The following is a 19,883-nucleotide window of genomic DNA, read 5'->3' on the forward strand; positions in this document are numbered from 1 at the left end:
CAGGTCAGTAAACGGATATTGATGAGCGTGATACAGGAGTCGGTTTGTCGATACATTATAGTAACGGAAAACAATATAACTGTGTAACCGATACAAAGTCATAATTATACGTGTAACTTAATACTTTAGGCCGGAAATGATATTTGATTGGCTAATTAAAACCTGTATTGTAAGCAGATTTGAGAAGATATCAAATGAATGTAAACACAGATGTAACATCTTTTAAAAATTAATGTTGATTGAATCTATCAGGACTTTATTGATACAATCGAGATTGCATCCCTTTGAAGTGAAAATGATGAACTGAACTACTTCAGTTGTATTTTGAATGCCAGTTAGATAAAGAAAAATTCAACATGGAGCTCTAACGCATGCGCTTCATTAAACTTTGCGCTTATCCAGTCGGTATTCATGATGCCCGTAAACCACACAACATACAGCTGATTTGTCCTCCTAGGATTTGTCGAAAGACATTTGGTTCAAACATCTTTATGTATATCACAAACATGGACTTCGAAAAACCCTAAAAAAACAAAACAAACATATTCTGATTGTATCGCAAAAAAATTTTTTTGGACAAAATTTCTATAGAAAATGTTTTCCTACTCAAAATTGAAAACTATTCTGTAGGTAATTCGAAAAAAGGGTTATCTACAATTGAGTGTCATTTGAGTGTGGTTCGGCACAGAAATTGTACATTATCCAAGAATGGTAATCTTGGCGGGACTGTAGAGCGACAAATCTCACTGTTCTATCTCAAAGGTAACCATGTATGTTGTCCCTATGGAAATAATATCAAGCGATTTATTTCGTAGCGAAAATATTATTTGATATGGAAATTATCAAGCTCGTTGAATACGTGACCTTTATTGCTAGATTTGTGCAGTCTACTATCTATATGGCTCCCGTTAAATGCTTTATGCAAAACACAGGAAATGATGTCAGTCACAGACGATAGTAAAGCATTAAGGATGGTCCTTTCAGTCTGTTATCGAACCAATGTGAACACTGAGATATCCTCGGACAAGTTTATGCCATAACATTGTTGCATATTTGACGTACGGAGAGCAGTAGAACGTGGACTCGTGTAAGAATGATATCGGTAATATGTTTCCTGGGAAATATCTATAATCACATAAAGCATTGCTTTGCTTTTAACTTACTCTCAGATTGTGTAATGTGACTATTAATCTGAACTAGTTTATCAGACATTCTATTGGTTGCATATCAACCATTACCCATTCTTTCGAGGAATATTCGCCTATTTTGATGTCTGGGAAAATGTATTGACCGAATCGTGTGATGCAAGAGTGAAATTTACATAAACTGATACAGCACGTGACTATTAAATCTTGCCTGAAGGCAATAAGAAATTCTTAGTGATTGTTCCTTAATCATCGACCAATTAAGTTCCTGTAGCACAGTTTATTACCATTCCGTACTTCTTTACCATCTTTCACTCTCCTACTGCAGTCAGAGCTAACGTTGCTGGTTGTAAGTACTGTGGGGTATCATTAGAAATGTATCCAACTCTTGATAGATTTAACAGACCAAAGTATTATTGATACACCTCATCAGAAATCTTCATGCAATTAATGTAAAGCCGGGCAAGGCTCTTTATCGAAGTTTTACTATTGCACATGGATGAATATGCAGTCTATTAATACATTTTGCAACAGAATATTTTGGTATAATTTCAAGTAATAAAGCTCACCTCCTCCCTACTCCCAATTAAAAAATGACAGAATTTTTCTAGATTGAATAAAATATAGCATAGAGCATTCTCTTCCCTTATCTGTGTAAGAACAAAAGTTATTTTTCCGCGTGTAGCGTGTAGAGGTTATATAATGTTTACTGGCTTTGAGTTTGATGATATTGACCGATTCTAGGAAGACTGGACACAATGACAAAATAGAACCTTCGTGTAATTTTCCAAGAAATTAATGCCACTGAGGAAAATATAAATTGATGGTAAGATATGTCAGAACCCAGAAGGGGAGGTGCACGTTCTCATTCATAACTTTAATATTTTTGATGATTTCATAACAACGTTCATGTACATGGGCATATTAAAAAGTATTCATCACGTAATACCAAGAATGAAAGTTCCTTGTAAGAAATTTTAAATATGGTACTGTCCTATATGTTCTCAACACTTATTTGTCACTGTATATGTAATTTTACTTTGTACAGGCCAGTAAAACTTGCTGCGGTTTTATCGTTTAATTTTTTTCTTCATTTTAAGAACTCAATCCACTAATTATGTATTTCTGGTATCTCTGTCAATACCCATCTGAATCACTGTTGACTTGGGATAATCTCATTCTATATCTCTATATTTGGTAACGTCATAATGCAGATGACGTCATGAACATATTGCGTCATAAACAATAGGAACTTTTAGCCATTCATAGGCTCGTTTAGTCTTATTCTACATAGCAAAATTGTGTCATCACACACATAACAGGGTAGTTGTGAGATAAATAAACTTCAAAATCAAAAGTTACAAGATTGTTATTATCTTTGCTACAATTACCAAATAATAAATAAAAAAAGCCAAGCAAAAACTGGTTGTTCGTGAAAATTTATTTTCAGTAAATGCATTTGTAAAAAATTGGTAAATGTTTAACACTGTCATTTATATCATTAAATACATTATGGAAAACATGTGTCACTGTCAATACGAATGTTGATATATATAATAGTATGTGTATAGTCGAACCTCGTTATCTCGAAGTCGGCGGGATCATGGGAAACCTTCGAGTTATGAGAGCATATGATTTAAGCAAGTTCGATTATTTGGTGTGAAATTTGTCCGTGACCGACGATATATCTCGAATTTTATACAAGGTCTTGGAGTTAGAACAGTTCGAGTTAACGAGGCTCAGCTGTATTTCAATTAATTTAATGTATTTAATGTAAATATCAAGCGAATAGAATGTTGAAGGAAATCGTTTCAAATCGTTGTAGTTAAAGATTGGTACTAATACTATATTTTATGTATTGAATTTAGCAGGAGTAGTATAACCTGTCAAAAGTTGAGAACAAATACTTTATTAATAATTATAAATAATTTATGGGATGATTGGATGATAGGATTACAATCTATCGATCCATACCAATATGATGTCATACTACGGGAAATGATATGTTGAAAGCAAATATGATAAAGGCATTTTAGATTGAAATAATTTTGACCATTTCACACATATTATAAAGGCAAAGTCAAAGTCGATACAAATTGACAAATACTAACATTGTATTAGCGCATTTTTATTTACACACCTTTTACTGTATTAAGCACAATTAGCACATATATGCTACATCCACAATATGGCACTCAACTTCGTTATCACGATTCAAACATAATAAAGAGATCCAATGGTAGAGTTAAACTTGAAATGTTCAGGGAAAATGTAATTATTTTAAAAAAATACTACCAGCAGTAGCAAGGCGATTAAAATATGCATATTGGTGTCTAATTTACAATTGTACCACACACCAATTGAAGTTGAAGGCACGAGTCAAAAGGACAATGTCTACATTTAAACTAATACCCATCTTGTGGTCCTAACTAGAAGAAGAAAATTGCAAGACTATAGTGCCATTTGGATTTTGGTCAGGTCTGTAAAGATGTAAATCTTTTTTTCCAGGAAATATCAAGATAACAATTTCTACAGTAGTAAAAGAAAAAAGTGATTCGCATGTACAAATTGTGGTAAGATGTTCTTATGATATCTTAAGGCAATTCTTCAATGTTGTGGCTTTACTTAAGCCTATTTTCAGTCAGTGTCCTTGGTTACCCGATATCAGATAGATCAGATAAATTGGTTCAATGCCCTTAACACTTGTCTAACATAATGTTTTGTTACAGTGATTCAATGACATTAATGGTAAACGTATACTTATACCTAGTTATTAATAAATAACGGGGTTCACAGTAGTTTTTCGAAGTATGGCTCCTTCATGCTTCAGCAATTACAGTCAGCTGATGGAGCCGCATCACCAAAAATTAACAACCTTGATATAAAGCGTCCAGATGAAATTCTAATTTCGGTGATTCCTGGAGTTTAATCGTGATCCCATTCCATTCATTATTAGAATGTTATTATATTACAATATTAAATAATAATTTGTTACCTCTGTAAGCTATATCTATCACTGAACCATCGTCTTGGTGATATCCATGTGGACCAGTCCGTCCGAACTCTAGACAGAAGCTATTATTTCTAACAGCAAATTTACTCGGATAAATAGGTTTCGGATTGAAACTGAAACTTTAAGGTACATTGAAAAACTGTGGTTAGTAAAGTGTAAATTTAAAAATGGAAAGACATTGCTCCAATTTTTACAACAGTTTGCGAAATGTACGCAACCGATGTGGCTTCACACTAGCATAAACACCAGTGGAAAATACTTTGACGAATTGGTATTTTCTCGTTAAATGTGTTTTTAGATATGTTCCTACAGATAGATATAAAAAGTGTATATTGATTTTATATAGTTTGTAGTTATACAGAGGCAGATAGTCGTAATGCGATGCAAATTTACATAGCTTAATACCTAAATAGCTCTGATGTGATATAACTTTATCGGGACATTGATAGATTCACATGGCTACAGATATAAACAGTTACTGAGGTCATATATCAAAACAGTAACAAATAATCAAGAAATATTTATTGAGTAAGAGATCTGAAATTTTCTGATACTATATGGCTATGTTGTGATGATTACTGATGACAGATTGCTGAATGGTACAGATAGATAAAATGACAAATCTATATTTATTGGGTTCAATATATTGCACTTCAACACTATTACATTAATTTCACACATGTTAGAGAAATAATGGGAAATCGCTTCATCGAATCATTTATATGATATACCTTGGTAAAAGAGAGTATTACTAAAAAATCAGTACATGAAATTTAGCACTTGTAAGCTGAATTTCAATTTGAAGTTAAGTCTATCAAGAAAATATTGAAACAATTTACTGTAAACGTACATATTTTAGAGGTAACATCATCTTTTTCGCTTCAAGTGTTGCCTTAAAGAATGATCTAGTCTGTTTGGCGTTTCTGTGTCCTGTTTACATATACTTTTTGTAGATTCGTAAATTTGTTATTGCGGTATTCTGCCAGAAAATGATGTTATGCGCGAAAATTTGATTATGCCAAATTAAGTATGTTTACAGTATATTGAAACAAATACTATTCGGTTAGCCCTCTAACATCACTTCAGCGTCTGCGTCTATCACCTCTTGGGGCTGCCAGAATATATACACTGTCCAGAAACATAAGTTAAATATTCCAAATATGAGAGGAAATATTATTCTTGATAATTTATCTACGTTTCTAGCACGTTCTCTTCGTAACGCGTCCTTAAAAAACTTCCCCATTTTCTGTGGACCCGAACTTTCCTCCTGAAAAGGAAATATGAGAATCATAAATACATTCACCTGAACATACATTCATACATATGATAACAGTTTGTGTAGGTTTCACCATGTTAACTTAACATGACATCCTCAATCAGTTCAAGCATATCCTGATGCGAAGTCATCCATCCAATTAAGACATATAGACATGTTATTAGTTTTACTAAGTTGATTGATGAATACATGACTGAGATGCATAGTCTGGATCATTAATAAGTAAAACTGAGAGACCAGCTATTATCCAATATACTTATAGAGCACCCCATAGCTTTTTTTCTCTCAGCAGGCTTTGGTATGAGCACCGATCGACGACGGAAATGATATCTCCATTTTTTCTTGTTCTACTGATTCCCCAAACACAACTGCAAACATCTGAATTATCTACATCGATGTCGTTAACAGAAGCAGAAACTGAAATAGTAGACATTGTTTATCATCCAAATTTTGCTGCGAGGCTCTTTAAGCCTGGCGGATTTTTATGAACCGACATGCCTTGTAGCGTTTTATGAACTTTTTATAACGCCTCCCAGCGATTTATGAAGCGTTCCTAATGCCTCCCATCGTTTTACCAAGCGTCTCATGGCTGTAAACTGTATTACTTCTGTCAATATTACATCTTACTCAAATCATATAAAGCATAAATCTGGTAAACCCATTCTTAACACCAGGGGGAGCTTTTGAATGTTGGTGACGTCAAAAAGTTAAAAAAAGAATACGTGTTTATCAGACATATTTTATGACTATTTACATTTATACTTCTGTAAATAAATAAGATGTATTCATACACAAACGTTGTGTAATATTGTTGAGGTAGGCCGTGTGTATTTTGTAGCTTGTACTATAATACTGTCAAATGTAAAACTAGATTATAAAAGAAAAAATGAAAAAGAAAACAAAACAACATAATGTTGTAATTATATTCAAGATCAACACCGAGCTGTCTAAATAATTAATTATCGGGTAACCGACCAAATTGATAAATTAATTAAATCACAGCTAGATCAGAAAACGACAAATGACTTACCCCTTTGCCGTTTTCTTCGTCGATGGGTGGCGGACCCTTGCTTCGTATGGTCTGTCGCCTCCTTTGTTCTACTCTGGCGAGAACGTTCACGTAGGCAAACTCAATCAAAGCGGCAAACACAAAAAGTAAGCAGATAGACATCCATACGTCGATAGCTTTTACATATGACACACGTGGCAATGTGGCACGTGCACCAGAGCTCTGTGTTGTCATGGTGAGCACAGTTAAAAGTCCTAGAGATATCCTGGCGGGAACAGCCTCGATGTTGAGCCAGAAGGAGACCCAGGACAGAAAGACTATGAGGATACTGGGTATGAAAACCTGAATCATGTAATATCCGTAGTTCCTTGATAACTTCAGTGACATCGTGATACATGTGTAATTCACTGAAAGAGTTAAAACCAACCTTTGTAATTTGACAGAAAAAAACAAGGCTTGTATGATATTACTTATTTGTTTTTTTTTGCTGGGTTTGTTTTGCCGTAAATGACCTGTTTAATTTCGAGGCAGTGTCTTATGTATTAGAGCATTTAAGGGTTTCGTGTTGCAGAAAGTCACATCCACCACAGAACTGACCGGTCCCGCTCTCACCTCCTCGAAGTCACAAACCTCCTAGGGTAGAGAGCGTCGGTCCACGAACCTCGGAGTTTTAGCCGAGGTTGTGAAGGATTGCCTTCTAACCGACTGAGCTATCGTGACCCCACAATATTGCTATGTAAAATGAGAATATATATCATCTTTACATGTACTTCGAAAGGAAATACACCCGTTTTTGAATGTTGTTAGGGTGTGATACGTAAGGTTGTACAACTTGATTATGTTATTTCATCACCGGATGTTACTAATGCAGGTTAGAGACCTTTCTGTTATGGAGTTTGACTTCATATACTTAATATCGGACACGTTGATGATGCAAACAACTTACCTCCCGCGTACGTTACATCACATATGTGATCTGTAATGTCACCCATTTCGAATTGTGGAAGAGATAGTTTTGGCGACTTTTCAACTGGATTATCGTTCCAACGTAACAGCAATGTTTCCACACTGTAGCCATCTGTAAAGCAATTGAATACAGAAGACATTAACTATTTCATGTTTGTCTTTTGGGAATTCAGCCATTTTTATACTGGTATTCAGCATATATACATATGCAACATGCATTATTCACAGCGTGGAAACGCTGAACACAATCTATGTCTTCTCATCCCCGGCTACTATTTCAACATATTCCTATTCGGAGTTTTGTTAAAACGTAAAGAAACTGATTATTTTTTTGGAAGACGTGATCAATGAACATTTTATATTTAAAAAATATCACAAAGTTATTGTCGTTATCTATGAATCAAGTAGTCGTCTTCTTTTATCCGCTGTTAAAGGACCAATTTGACAGTTTACGAAAGCGTGAAAACATTGGTGAATTCATAATGAAACGAGGTGACTGAACTTCGTACCACAAAGATAACGTGTAAGTGTTGGTATATATTTACTCACAGCTTTCCAGCCTTAAGGAACATCTCTGTTCATCAAGTGGGTACTTATGGAGATGCATATTACAGGCGAATCGACCGGAAACCCTATAAAAAGTAGAAAAGTTATCATTCGTGTTTCACTGTGTTAATAAAAAGTTTGATGTAAAGTGCCATCACAAGTAGTGGTCAATCTAATATCAGAGAGAGCCAAGGTTACACAAGGATTAGTCCGAGGTAATTAGTGATTAGTAAAAATATCCTATTGTTGCCAATGGGAAAAAAATTAAAAAGGAAATTTGGCACTAAAAGAATATCAATTTGACTAGCTTCAACACAGCTATATCTATTAAATGAAAAAGAATGTTCCGAACTTTGTATTATTCATATTTGAAAATTTTCCTTAACCATTAGTTATCTCTAACCATCCTTTGAACAATCAGGACCTGCTGTCTACATGAATCATCAATTATTTAATCTGTATTGTTATTTCTTAAAGGAATGGTTAATATTGAAGTACTCTCTTTTCATGTTTTCTTATGTAAAAGTTAATGAGCCATGCTACAACATAATAATAATCACTGCGTCTAATTGAATATTATATCATTTATTTAATAACTTCATTTGTTTCATGACGAGAAAAAATGCTTACCTCCAAGAATAAATGACTAATTCTTGTTGCAATCTGATACTACCTTTAATTGCAAACACTCTTGCCGGCTTTAGATTGTTATATGTAACACTAGAAAACACTGACTTTCCTAATACTATACAACAGGTCTCTAGTAGAAAAGACAACTTACCTCATACTGTAAAACACATCGCCATTAGGATAGATGTGCATAAGTTTATTGGGAACTGTAACGATATGGAATGACGCCTTCTTTTCGTTAACAATATAAAGGTCGGGTACCCAAATGTTTCCAATCATTTTGGTGTCAAGTTCGAGATGACTCAGACCTCCAATGGTAGTATATTTTAGTCTTTCGTCATTCCATCTCTGCCTGATGAACATACTCATGCCGAAATCCTAAAACCGTATAAAAAACTGCAATGCTTAATTCTCTTCTGTCATTACATTAATCTGATTTATAACGTATTCGCTAATGAAATACTTGTTTGTCCGTATTCATTTTATTTCGTTGAATATATTAGAACTCAAGTTATTATCTTCCATAATAAAATCTCGAATGCTGACCTTGAATACGAAACAACATCATGATGAAAATACGAATTGTCAACATAATCCCAGACATTCTATACTTCTGAACATCATGTATAATTAAAGCCTTTCTGTTTTAAAGCAAGAACTTTTTTTATCTTGATGGTTTTAATATTTGATGTGTAAGCTCAAGCCAAGTACTTAATATGTCACTTCAATACACGCCTCAGAGAAAATGAGAATAATTAAGAGTACACGTTGGCTTACTAGGACACGAGGGAATAAAGTGATCACTCTCTTTTGCTACATAGTGTCAGACGCTAATAAACACACGTCTATGAGAAAAAGATTTACACGAATTATTTGTCTCATAGGTTAATAATATTGTGTCAATAAAAAAGAGCATCGTCCCAAATGACAAACAAATATGAAATTAGAATCGGAAAGGATCGGAAGCATTGACAGGCCGATTGCTCAGGTCATCAATAATATATTAGATTATTCCCCGTAGAAGCATTCATACTCAACTGAATCCGACACTTATACCAGAGATAAAATACTTATCATACAATCAAATCTATTCAAATCAAGTTATCTGCTTTAAAAATACCCTTCATTTTGTACTTCAACATCACTTCCACATTATCCGAATGGATATTGCTGTTTTATGTACAGTGGCTATCTTGAAGACTACGAAGAAGCCCCGAATGATACAAACAAGAAATATGCCAAACGATTAGAATCCGGGTAAAGACAACAAAGGTGCTCCGAATATTGAACATATGCAATATACTGACTGACTGACATCCAGATATAAAGACTACAAAGGTTCTCCGAAAGTTACAAACACGTATTATTTCAACTGACAGAAACCATGATACTACAAAAGTGTTCTGAATGAGACATATATGCAAGATTCCATCTGACTTAGATGAGTACAAAGATGATCCAAATATTACTAATATGTATTATGCCAGGTAGTTAGATTACAAATAAAGACTACCAGAGATATACCCCACTGATTGACTGATGTTATTGCATCGTGTTTATACCAAAACATTGCTTATAACCAAACAACTTATAAAAAGTATATGACGGGATAACTTGGTACTGACAATATATTTATAAATGCAATTTTGTAAGAGATAGAAGGGACAGATGTTAATAATTGATAAGTAATCAGACTCACCATGGTGGAATCGCTGACAGAGTCGATGGACAAGATATAAAGTTGTACATAACTTGTGACAGGTGTGTCTGAAGCAAAATAGAATCATAATGTAACCTAAGTAGAAACACTTTGATATCACATGCATCTTATCAAGTGTTTACTCAAAATAAGAATAAAATGTAAATTTGACATCTCTCATCAGTGTGTAAAACTGGTTTCATCTATGTATTACACATGTTCAACCTGTGCGTAGTAAGTAAGATTAACTACAACTAAATTTTTATGAATGTCCCAAATTGATATTGGTGTATCTGTTATAACAAGAAATGATCAGCAGATTAGTGCTAACCAGAGGGTAGGGCATTAAAATTACAATAACGGTTTAAGAACGACGATTCCGTTTTTAGACAAGTAGAAAATATTTACTTTTTTCTACATATTATCTGCAAGAACCAAAGGGTCAATATTCGTTTTTATTCAAAGTCATGTGGAGGGATTGTTAACGAATTCCATTTTTGGACAATACTTACATTTACTCAAAATCAAGAGGAATGGTTATTAAAGAATTTCAATTTTGGACAAGTTTTTCCTACATACCTTTTTTTACATATTATCTGCAAGAGCCGAGGAGTCAATTCTTACTTAAGTCAAGTGGAAGGGTTATTTAAGTACAGCGAAGTTTTTTTTTTTAATTTAACGTCACAGTCAGGGACAGGCTTATCAATAGATACTAGTAGAATGCCGGGAAAATATATTAGTTAATACAGAAACTTAATAAAAGATCGATTTCCTATAAACACCTGTATGTTAACGAACTTTATTAATACTCGGACTGTTTCATCAACTTTGTAGCTGTACTTACTCGTTTCGTATCCGGGAGGTATCCGGGGGTCGTATCCTGCCGTAATGTTATTGAGAAGTTGCTCCCTGTAATAACATATATATCAATAAACCATTGGTTTCTTAAACAGAAGTTTGGTCATTACAATGTTTTATAAGTCATCAACACGTAGCACAGTAAACAACCCTTGATTATGTTTTAAAGCTCTGTATTACACTAACAACATTTCACGTGTTACTTTGAGTTACACTGATAGGGACATATGACAGCTAAATGATAAGTATAACGTTGTATAGTAGTACACATGTATGCATTAATTGACGTAATATTCAAATGCTAACCTTATAAATGGTTTCGAGTTTCTTACTGTGTGATAATTTTTGCAATGTATAAAGTACACATACATGGATTGATAACATATAATGTATTGATAACAGAATATATTCTTTATATTAATGTTATAGAGTCGATAAGATAAAGTTACCAATCATAAGAATTTTTAGTTTAAGTTTATAAGTATAATCGAGGGTAGTGCTTCTATTTTCTAAAATTGTATAATGCTTGCATACATATCACCAAATATTTTACACTCTGAATTTTTTTTTTTATGTTAATGCAAGAAATCATTTCTAGTTTTGTAACTATGATATGGTATCTAAAACGTAAAATAAATAAAAGCAAAATATAAGAACAGTGTTAAGAGAGAAGGAATTAAATTAGAAATGCAGTGCAAACCTGTTATATATGGCATTCAAATGTTACTGATACAGTTTAATAAAGCATCTATTTGGTGTTATTCAAAATCAAACGCAATAAATCAAATAGGTATTTGTTACTCAATAGTAAAAAGCACTAAATCAAACAAGTGAAATTAGCTAAGAAGGCTTGATGTATGTGATAGATTTCCTACTGGTGCAGACAAACTAGAAAATGAAACAGGTGTTAAAGATTTGTTAGTATATAATAAACTTTATATAAAGAAATAAAAAACATCGGTAGAAACAAACTGTTTTTGGAGGATTCATATTGTTATACAATGCTTGCTTTCGTTAAATGTTGTTTACACAGGTGGAAAGCATTTTTCAATGCAAGTAATGCTAGCGACTTCAAGGTTTGAAATCAATGAGATGTTTTTGGAAAAACGAAACCGTCGAAAATCAACTGTGCATCAATCCTTTCCATCAAGCTGTATAATTGGCATCAATTTCCTTCTTATGAATGTTTTGTTTCTTGATAGCAACACCTTGTATTCCCTAATCTATAGTGTTTAAAAGTATCCATAGCAGTTAGTCTGACACTCAGGGCCTTTTCCCAATATCATGATCTTTTATAAGAGGACAGCAACAAACAGACAAACTCAAAAATCGAGATGATGAAGATTATGGGGAAGGTATATTTCTGTGTGATATGAAGCTGGATATAATTGAGACATAAATACCTTGATGGTTTCATTCTAATTTGCCTTCCTTTCATTAAGGAGCTCGATATTACTTGGATTGACCAAGCTTTACATAGAGAATGTTGTCGGCGATGAAGCAGAAGACGCTTTCCCTTGATGAACATCTGGTCTTATTCTCCATTCTCCTTGTTCTTTTTAAGGAGTCTCAGTGTAAATCTAAATTCGATATTCATTTTGTGCAAAGCTTCATAGAAATTAGGATTGTTGTCTAGTTAGTATGCCGTTTGTTGTTTAATTGAAGGTAGTTGGCAAGGCGTACGGATCCCTTAACTGAATTTGTTTTAGTGATACTTTGTCTTTGGTACATGTATAATAATTGCAAATATGCTATATCTGGTGTTATCAAATATATATCAATATAGGGCTACTTTTATGTCAAATATATTGTAAAAACTACTAATGCCCTTTACACCTACTGTTAATAATCATGCCTCGTTTGTATTCCTATATTCTGATCACCTATTAACCGATACAAGAAACTTTTATTTTTCATTAGCTTCAAAAATTGGGAATGAGATATTTAAAAGTATGTCATATATTGGATGTTCATATATTTCACTAATCGACAGGTCCAATATTCTGCAATTGAAAGCGATGTCTGACCTGTAATATCAAAGCTGTTATAACTGTTACATCATGGTTAAACAGCCTCTTCTTAAAATTCTATGTAATTTTGCTCAGGAAAATACTAACATTTGAACATGATCATTCATGATGATTCAAATTTAAATTCAATAACATCATGACAAAATATGAACAAAAGAAAATTTTACACTGAGACGCCTGTAAAAAAGTACAGGAAAAATAGGAACATATGTTCTGGAGGAGTAGCTCTTCTGCTTCGTTGACGATGACCGTCATTAAAGTTTTGGCCAACTGGAGTAAACAATGTTACGTTCTCGCATCAAAACGACGGAACTAACAGGCTAACTTTCAGGTATTCATGGTCGTCGAAAAATGATGGTTCAAAAAGTTAAATTTTGATGTAAAAACGCAGTAATGATGCATGCGAACAAAGCTCAGAGCACGTTTAAATGCAGAAGGATATTCAATTTGGCAATCTGCTTTGTACTTATTCATAGCATGATTTGCAACCAAACATATTTAGCATAACTAAGAAACATAAATTTTAGATAATCATAAAACATGAGAAGATATGCTACACATGCTTTCTTTGCAGGAAGGAAGGATAAATTGCTTGAAGACAAAACGTTTATAAATTTCCGACTGTTGAAATAGTCATACCTATGGGATAAACGTCCATCATTGCTTGATAAAAAATAAGCATATATCCATTTTATCTTATTATGAAAATAAATTTCACCCGTGCCAAACGCTGATATCTTATCCTTACGTATTGTGGTTAAGTATTAACAAACCCGTCATCCGTTCAGTCCGGACTTTGTTGAACGATCAAGTCTTCTCTGTAAAACACGTCTCTAGCAAATTATTATTGTTATGTAATATTGTGATTGTCTACAAATCTTGTCTAAGAGAAACAACTAATGCATGTATAGCAAGAATATATACTCTATCTATATACATATGTATCATTGTTGATACGGAATAAGAAGTCTTACAGGAAAATGACCTACAAGAATGTGTATGCAATGCCTACATAATTAGAAATTCGGAGGAAAGATTACGTGAACATTTTGCTATGATAACACAGTGTTGCTGATATACAGATAATAGGGAGTTGAATGTAATATTGCACATGACAAAAAAAAAAAAAAAAAGGAGATGAAATCAAATAATATTTTGAATGATGAATAATTAATAATAATAATAATAATAATAATAATAAACTTTTCGTGTAGAGCATATGACAACATCAATATCAGGTAATGTGACGGGATAATTACGGCCAATATATATACATAGAAAGTATATCAGAAACACTTGTTCACCGTTATGAAGAATCAAACGAAAAAAAGTGTCACATTGTCTCACCTCTGTCAGAAATCGGTATCATATACACTAATGTGTATCATTAACTCTTTCCAAATATTTGCAGTTTGTCCGAGATGATCACTATTTCAGATGCACGTGTTTTATATTGCTATATAACAATAACGTGAACTGTTGTTTACTGTAAAGAGGTTCCAGAAGACAAAAATATTCAGGTCAATTGAATTCAAGAGCCAAATTAGGTAAAATGTCTTCATGTTTTTTTTTTATTAAGATTGTTGAAGGAATTGAACAAAGTTCAATTTTATTATTTTAAATGTGATTTTGGTTAGCAACCAGAGGTGAGACAGTGTGGGGTAGGGATAAGTAACTGTACACCACCTAGCATGAGCTAAAACCTCGTGGGCAGACCTTGTCCCCCATGTGATGCCAGGGAAACAACCCATGAGTATAATAAGCACTGGTAGTGTCATCCATTCCATGGCCACGGTCAACATCCTTAACATGTGATAGTTAACTGTCCTGACTACTTGTTGGTGATTCACGTAGACTTTGGATGCAGTGATTCCTTACAGGATCATTTTCTACAACGAAATTATAGAGAGCGGAGAAAAATTATCATCTTTTTGGTATGAAATAACAACACGAAATACCACGTAATAATTCATTAATTAGTAAACTATTTAGAGCCAAAGTACCTACCGAAGATATATAATTCTGCACTGAGCATGCAGTACGAATTTACCGTTTATTTACTTTAACTGGATAAAAAAACAGTGAATGCTCTATAACACCCCCCACCCGTTTTCTGTGGAGGCTGATTAAAGTCACAATATATCTTTATCTGTCTATTGTACATAATGGTATTGAAGCACCTAAAACATCACTAATTATATTTTGTCAAATATTGAAATATATTTTAGAAATCCTGGTATTCTATTTTTCATGTTTCCTCATCTACATATGCTATGATTTTTAATCTAATATATAATATAGTGTTTTATATTGGTAAACAGAAACGTTTGTATGTTTCCTACAACAACCTATTCCTCAAAAACTGTCTTGTATATTGTGAGGTCACTATTTTCATGTTGTCTATTGTGACGTCACTATTTTATGGCGTTAAAGAGATAACGCTTCTACATCAAACCCATTTCACTTATTAATGTCTAATGAGATATGACGAAATATCTGTTTAGATGGTCGTTCATCGCTATTGAATAATCTGTGTCTATGTGTTACGCTTCGATGACTGTCTTGTGTAGCGAACGGAAATCTGTTTACTCATAATTAACCAGAGAAAACGTTTCCCAATACAAGCCATTATGTTTCAAACACTCGATTTCCTTACACCTTTGTGAATAACAAATACTAAAAGATAGATAAGTTAATAAGTAAATAAGTAAATAAGCTATAATTGACTAGATATTCCCTTAAGAAATCCTTACTAATTATGAATAAAGCAGTTGACCAATTTGGATAAACAGCTCTCATGTTAATGTAAAAAAAACGTCGGTTTTCTTTGACGTGTAAGGACGTTTAGTTTATCTAAAATGAAAAGCATTAGAAACGGGCATGACCACCGTTGTGTAGTACATAGCCATGTAGCGCCGTCGCATAGAAATCGTAAATAGACAGATAATACAAAGCGAGGTGTTGTTCTATTCAAGGCTTCAGAAAGTTTCCGTAAGTTTCACGGCTGATTTTGGCGTTCTGCCACGCGTTGCCTTATAACTTTCACATCTGGTGACAAATCAGGTGATTTCGAACGCCAACATACCACATGCATGTTATTCTACCACAGGAAAGATTTGCTGGTGGGACTAGTGTCCTCTAGCGCTGGCGCCTCCCCCAACCTTTATTACCGCACCAAACTATAACATTTCCGCCTACAAATAGGACCCGTCCTACGACTCTCATCGCTTCCACACTCTACGACTTTCGTGTTGCGGTCATGATTGGTACTCGTCTGAAACCAAGATTGTTCCATTGTCTCAAGGCCCAACGACAGCCTAATTACAGCGATTATTCAGAAGCCGTCGCAACATGATGCGTCCAATGTAGCAATGTCGAACTTTTAAAAGGTAAACTTCCATTCAATATTTTTCGAACTGCTTGGGAAGACACACGACGCCCTAACAATATACTTGCCATATCTACAGTGGTAAGGAATCGATAGTCAAATACGGTGGCCAAGACTTGCGGTCGTTTTATTGGGTCGGCCACTTCGAGGACGATCGAATGTTGACCCAGTTTGATTTGAGTGACATAACAAACGATACATGGTTTTGAAATTGCAACCAAAATGCCTACGCCAGTAGACCTCGAGACTCTACAGCCTGGATCATGCCCACAGCCATCTCCCTCTATATTTGTGAAAGCCGGGGTATAATGGTAAAGTTGATAAATAACAACCTGGGGATAATTTCCCCCAAAGAAAACTTCACTGAGCTCTTCCGTTCATGCAGCGTTTAACGCTTGAATGATTTCGGCACCCTATCAACCCTTTATTACCGTTTTCTCATATTGTAAAAAACGTCACTTATTTTCCTCTCATTTACCACTGGTATTGGTTAATAACATTTGCTTACCATTCTATTTGATGACTGCATTATAGTCAATGGAAAACAATTAGGATTTGACATTATGTAGTAATTTTACCTCATTTTGGACAAAATACACTGTACCAGAAGCAACATGACTTTGTACGTAACTTGCAACCACTTGGTGATAGGACCATCATCGTTGACGTCATTACTTTCGTGTATATGTATATGTATATGTCACAAGAACACCACAATTTAGTGTTTGTTCAATAATATAATTATAATTGATGTTAGAGTAAAATCTGTTACATTCTTAAACGACTATATTGTGTTGCCAACAAAACTACGCATCTCCATCATTCAACAGAGTATTCATTATATAAATACATAACACAATGATAAAACATTATAACAAATGATGTCATCTGCAGTAGTATTGTCCTATTGTTAATTTTCAAACTATATCTCTTCATTTTAGTTATTGAGGAATTCCAATAAACATTTGATAGAAAAATATTTCAAATAAAAAAATTGAAAAAAAAAAAAAAAAACAAATAAAGATTTTGAAAAATTGTTCTTGTCTCGTTTTCTTAAAAAAGGATTCAATAATGTTTTCCTCTCCAATTCGAATGGTTATTTTATTGATTGCAAAATGAGGATATCTTTCACGTGGAGTTTATATTAGATTAAGTTGTGATTTTCGGTTTACTGTTTCGTTTAATATCTCAAAACCCAATAGCAAAATCAATTAATAGGGCACATGCTTTCCTTTACAATTCATATAGATCAATTTCTACGTGTCTTTTTATCCAACATTAGTGAGTATGAGATGCGTTTGCACGACCTTTGAGACATCTTATGTAACTATATGGGACGTTGGTTCTAGTATATATCAATAACTGGAAACACATCAAACGATTGACTAACACAAAAGTGAGTCCAGATCAACGCCACTGACATGTTTTACACACGAGAAAGCTTTCTAATATGGTTATAAATTATTATCTTGTTACATAAATGCTTTCAGAAAAAGAAATATCAATTAAACATATTATTTTTTAATTTCGAAAATGTGTTATTTACCTGTTTGTTTTATACCCGTTCAACATTTTACTATATACAATTACACTGTTTTTAATTATTCAAAGTTCAATAGACATAGGCGTAAATGTAATGCTGTAATGTTATTTAGCAATGATACTTTAATAGTAATATACCTGTTATCAAGGAAGTACAAGTGAAAAAGTAAAACTAACTATAATGATACATAACATATTCTACATACCTGGCTCTTTGAAAGACCTGATCCCGATTGTTCAAAGGTTAAGACTTAATCAGTGGTTAGTTACAAAATCAAAACACAGTCACTAAAAACATAATAGTGTTTATGAAAAAAGAAATATTAAAAATATAACAATTTGGACTAAAGCAATAAATCTATATTTATAAAATGGTACAGAATGTTTTCAAGTTTGTCTCCAAAATGTTCAATAACCACTAATTATGGATAAGCAGCCTTTGAACAACTAGGACCTGGACGCTGCACCACTATTGAAACTACAAGTCTTCATTCATCATGACTGGTTATGCTCTTACCTTTCTGCTACAATGTGTATGAAGTCTTCACATATCGTCGCAGTCCCTTGTACTGTGAGCAGTTCTAACTGCAGAAACCTCCTTAAAATACAAAATGAAAAATCGAAGTAAGCAGATGTCTTCTCTCTGTTTAGGCGGGGCATCCGATAACGTATTGAGTTGGGAGAGTTAGGTAAAAGGAATATGCACAATGGTTGCTCGGTAAGAAGAATGTGATGTTGGCCAATGCGTAGCAGATATAAATTGACACTTAGGCAGCTATTCAGTGGATTATTTAGAACGTGTGTCACTTACCCCATGTGACATGATATGCTTACTGAGTTGTTCATGTCATCAGTGTGGCATAATGTTGTAACTATTCAGCAGACATCTTTAATTAGTTATCCGATACCGATTCCCAGTGCTACGCTAATTGTATTTACATTCACCTAAGCATGCACTGTTACAGTGTATTGTATTTATTGTCATCTGTGCAACTATTCAAGCTGTTAGAAACACTGGCAAATGCGATATAAAACTCGTTTCGTTCTGCCAAAACCGTACCTTTCCTACAGTAATTGCATGTCATAATTTCTTGTTAGTCATAGTCTTTGGTTTCTCCTAAACGCATTTATTACGACTTAAGTATAAAAGGTAGTACGCATGTTAATAGATTCCATCAGGTTTTTGCAAATGGGTCGCCGGAGTGGTAGTCAAATTCCATCTACCTTAATGCCAGTTATTTATCCAACGAAGACATCTTCAAAGTCTCGTTATATCAGGGCGTATTTAGGCCAATATCTATGTTAAGAACCGACGCCGTGTTTATAATGCAATCCCCAATCTCTCTTTGTATGCGCCAGAACTTTCGTGTATCCGAATTATAACTAATACGAACAAATTGTATGGAATATTTCGTAAATCTAATTACTGAAAAAAAGAAAAAAGGAAGAGGTGCATTATTTTAATGGGAAGTTGTCTATATTCCAAGTAATTGGCTGGAAAAGTACGCTGAAATAGTTTAACATGACTTTATGATAACCAACACATTAAAACATATTTTTAGCTCATGTTCTATCACAAAAAAAAAAAAAAAAAAACATTCGTTCAATTTTCCGGATTTATTCTTGAACATTTCAGTTTGCTTTTATAGGACTATGATACCAAGACGTTTTATAATCTTCACAAGCATAAAGAAGTTAAATCCCTAAGGTTAAAGGTTAAAAGAATATGTACAATTGAGTGGAGTTCACATCAGGGGAAAAAACCGTTGCAGTATGTATTT

General features: G+C 33.7%; 1 protein-coding gene across 2 annotated transcripts in view; it reads right to left on the bottom strand.

Annotated features, from left to right (window-relative positions):
• Positions 1–2,565: 2,565 nt before the first annotated feature.
• Positions 2,566–19,883, bottom strand: part of LOC132563204 (glycine receptor subunit alpha-2-like) — a 57,094-nt gene continuing 39,776 nt past the window's right edge. For both annotated transcript variants that reach the window (XM_060227959.1, XM_060227967.1), the window contains 9 exons: positions 18,620–18,700; positions 14,889–15,061; positions 11,129–11,193; positions 10,285–10,352; positions 8,737–8,963; positions 7,959–8,041; positions 7,390–7,521; positions 6,465–6,850; positions 2,566–5,425 (listed from right to left, as the gene is read on the bottom strand). In XM_060227959.1, the coding sequence (XP_060083942.1) occupies positions 5,222–5,425; positions 6,465–6,850; positions 7,390–7,521; positions 7,959–8,041; positions 8,737–8,963; positions 10,285–10,352; positions 11,129–11,193; positions 14,889–14,983 (1,260 nt within the window). In that variant the 5' untranslated portion in view covers positions 14,984–15,061; positions 18,620–18,700 and the 3' untranslated portion in view covers positions 2,566–5,221. The remainder of the gene's footprint in view (positions 5,426–6,464; positions 6,851–7,389; positions 7,522–7,958; positions 8,042–8,736; positions 8,964–10,284; positions 10,353–11,128; positions 11,194–14,888; positions 15,062–18,619; positions 18,701–19,883) is intronic.

This window comes from Ylistrum balloti, unplaced genomic scaffold (genome assembly GCF_031769215.1).
Source record: "Ylistrum balloti isolate Yb309-2 unplaced genomic scaffold, AGI_CSIRO_Ybal_v1 Utg369674, whole genome shotgun sequence".
NCBI lineage: Eukaryota > Metazoa > Mollusca > Bivalvia > Pectinida > Pectinidae > Ylistrum > Ylistrum balloti.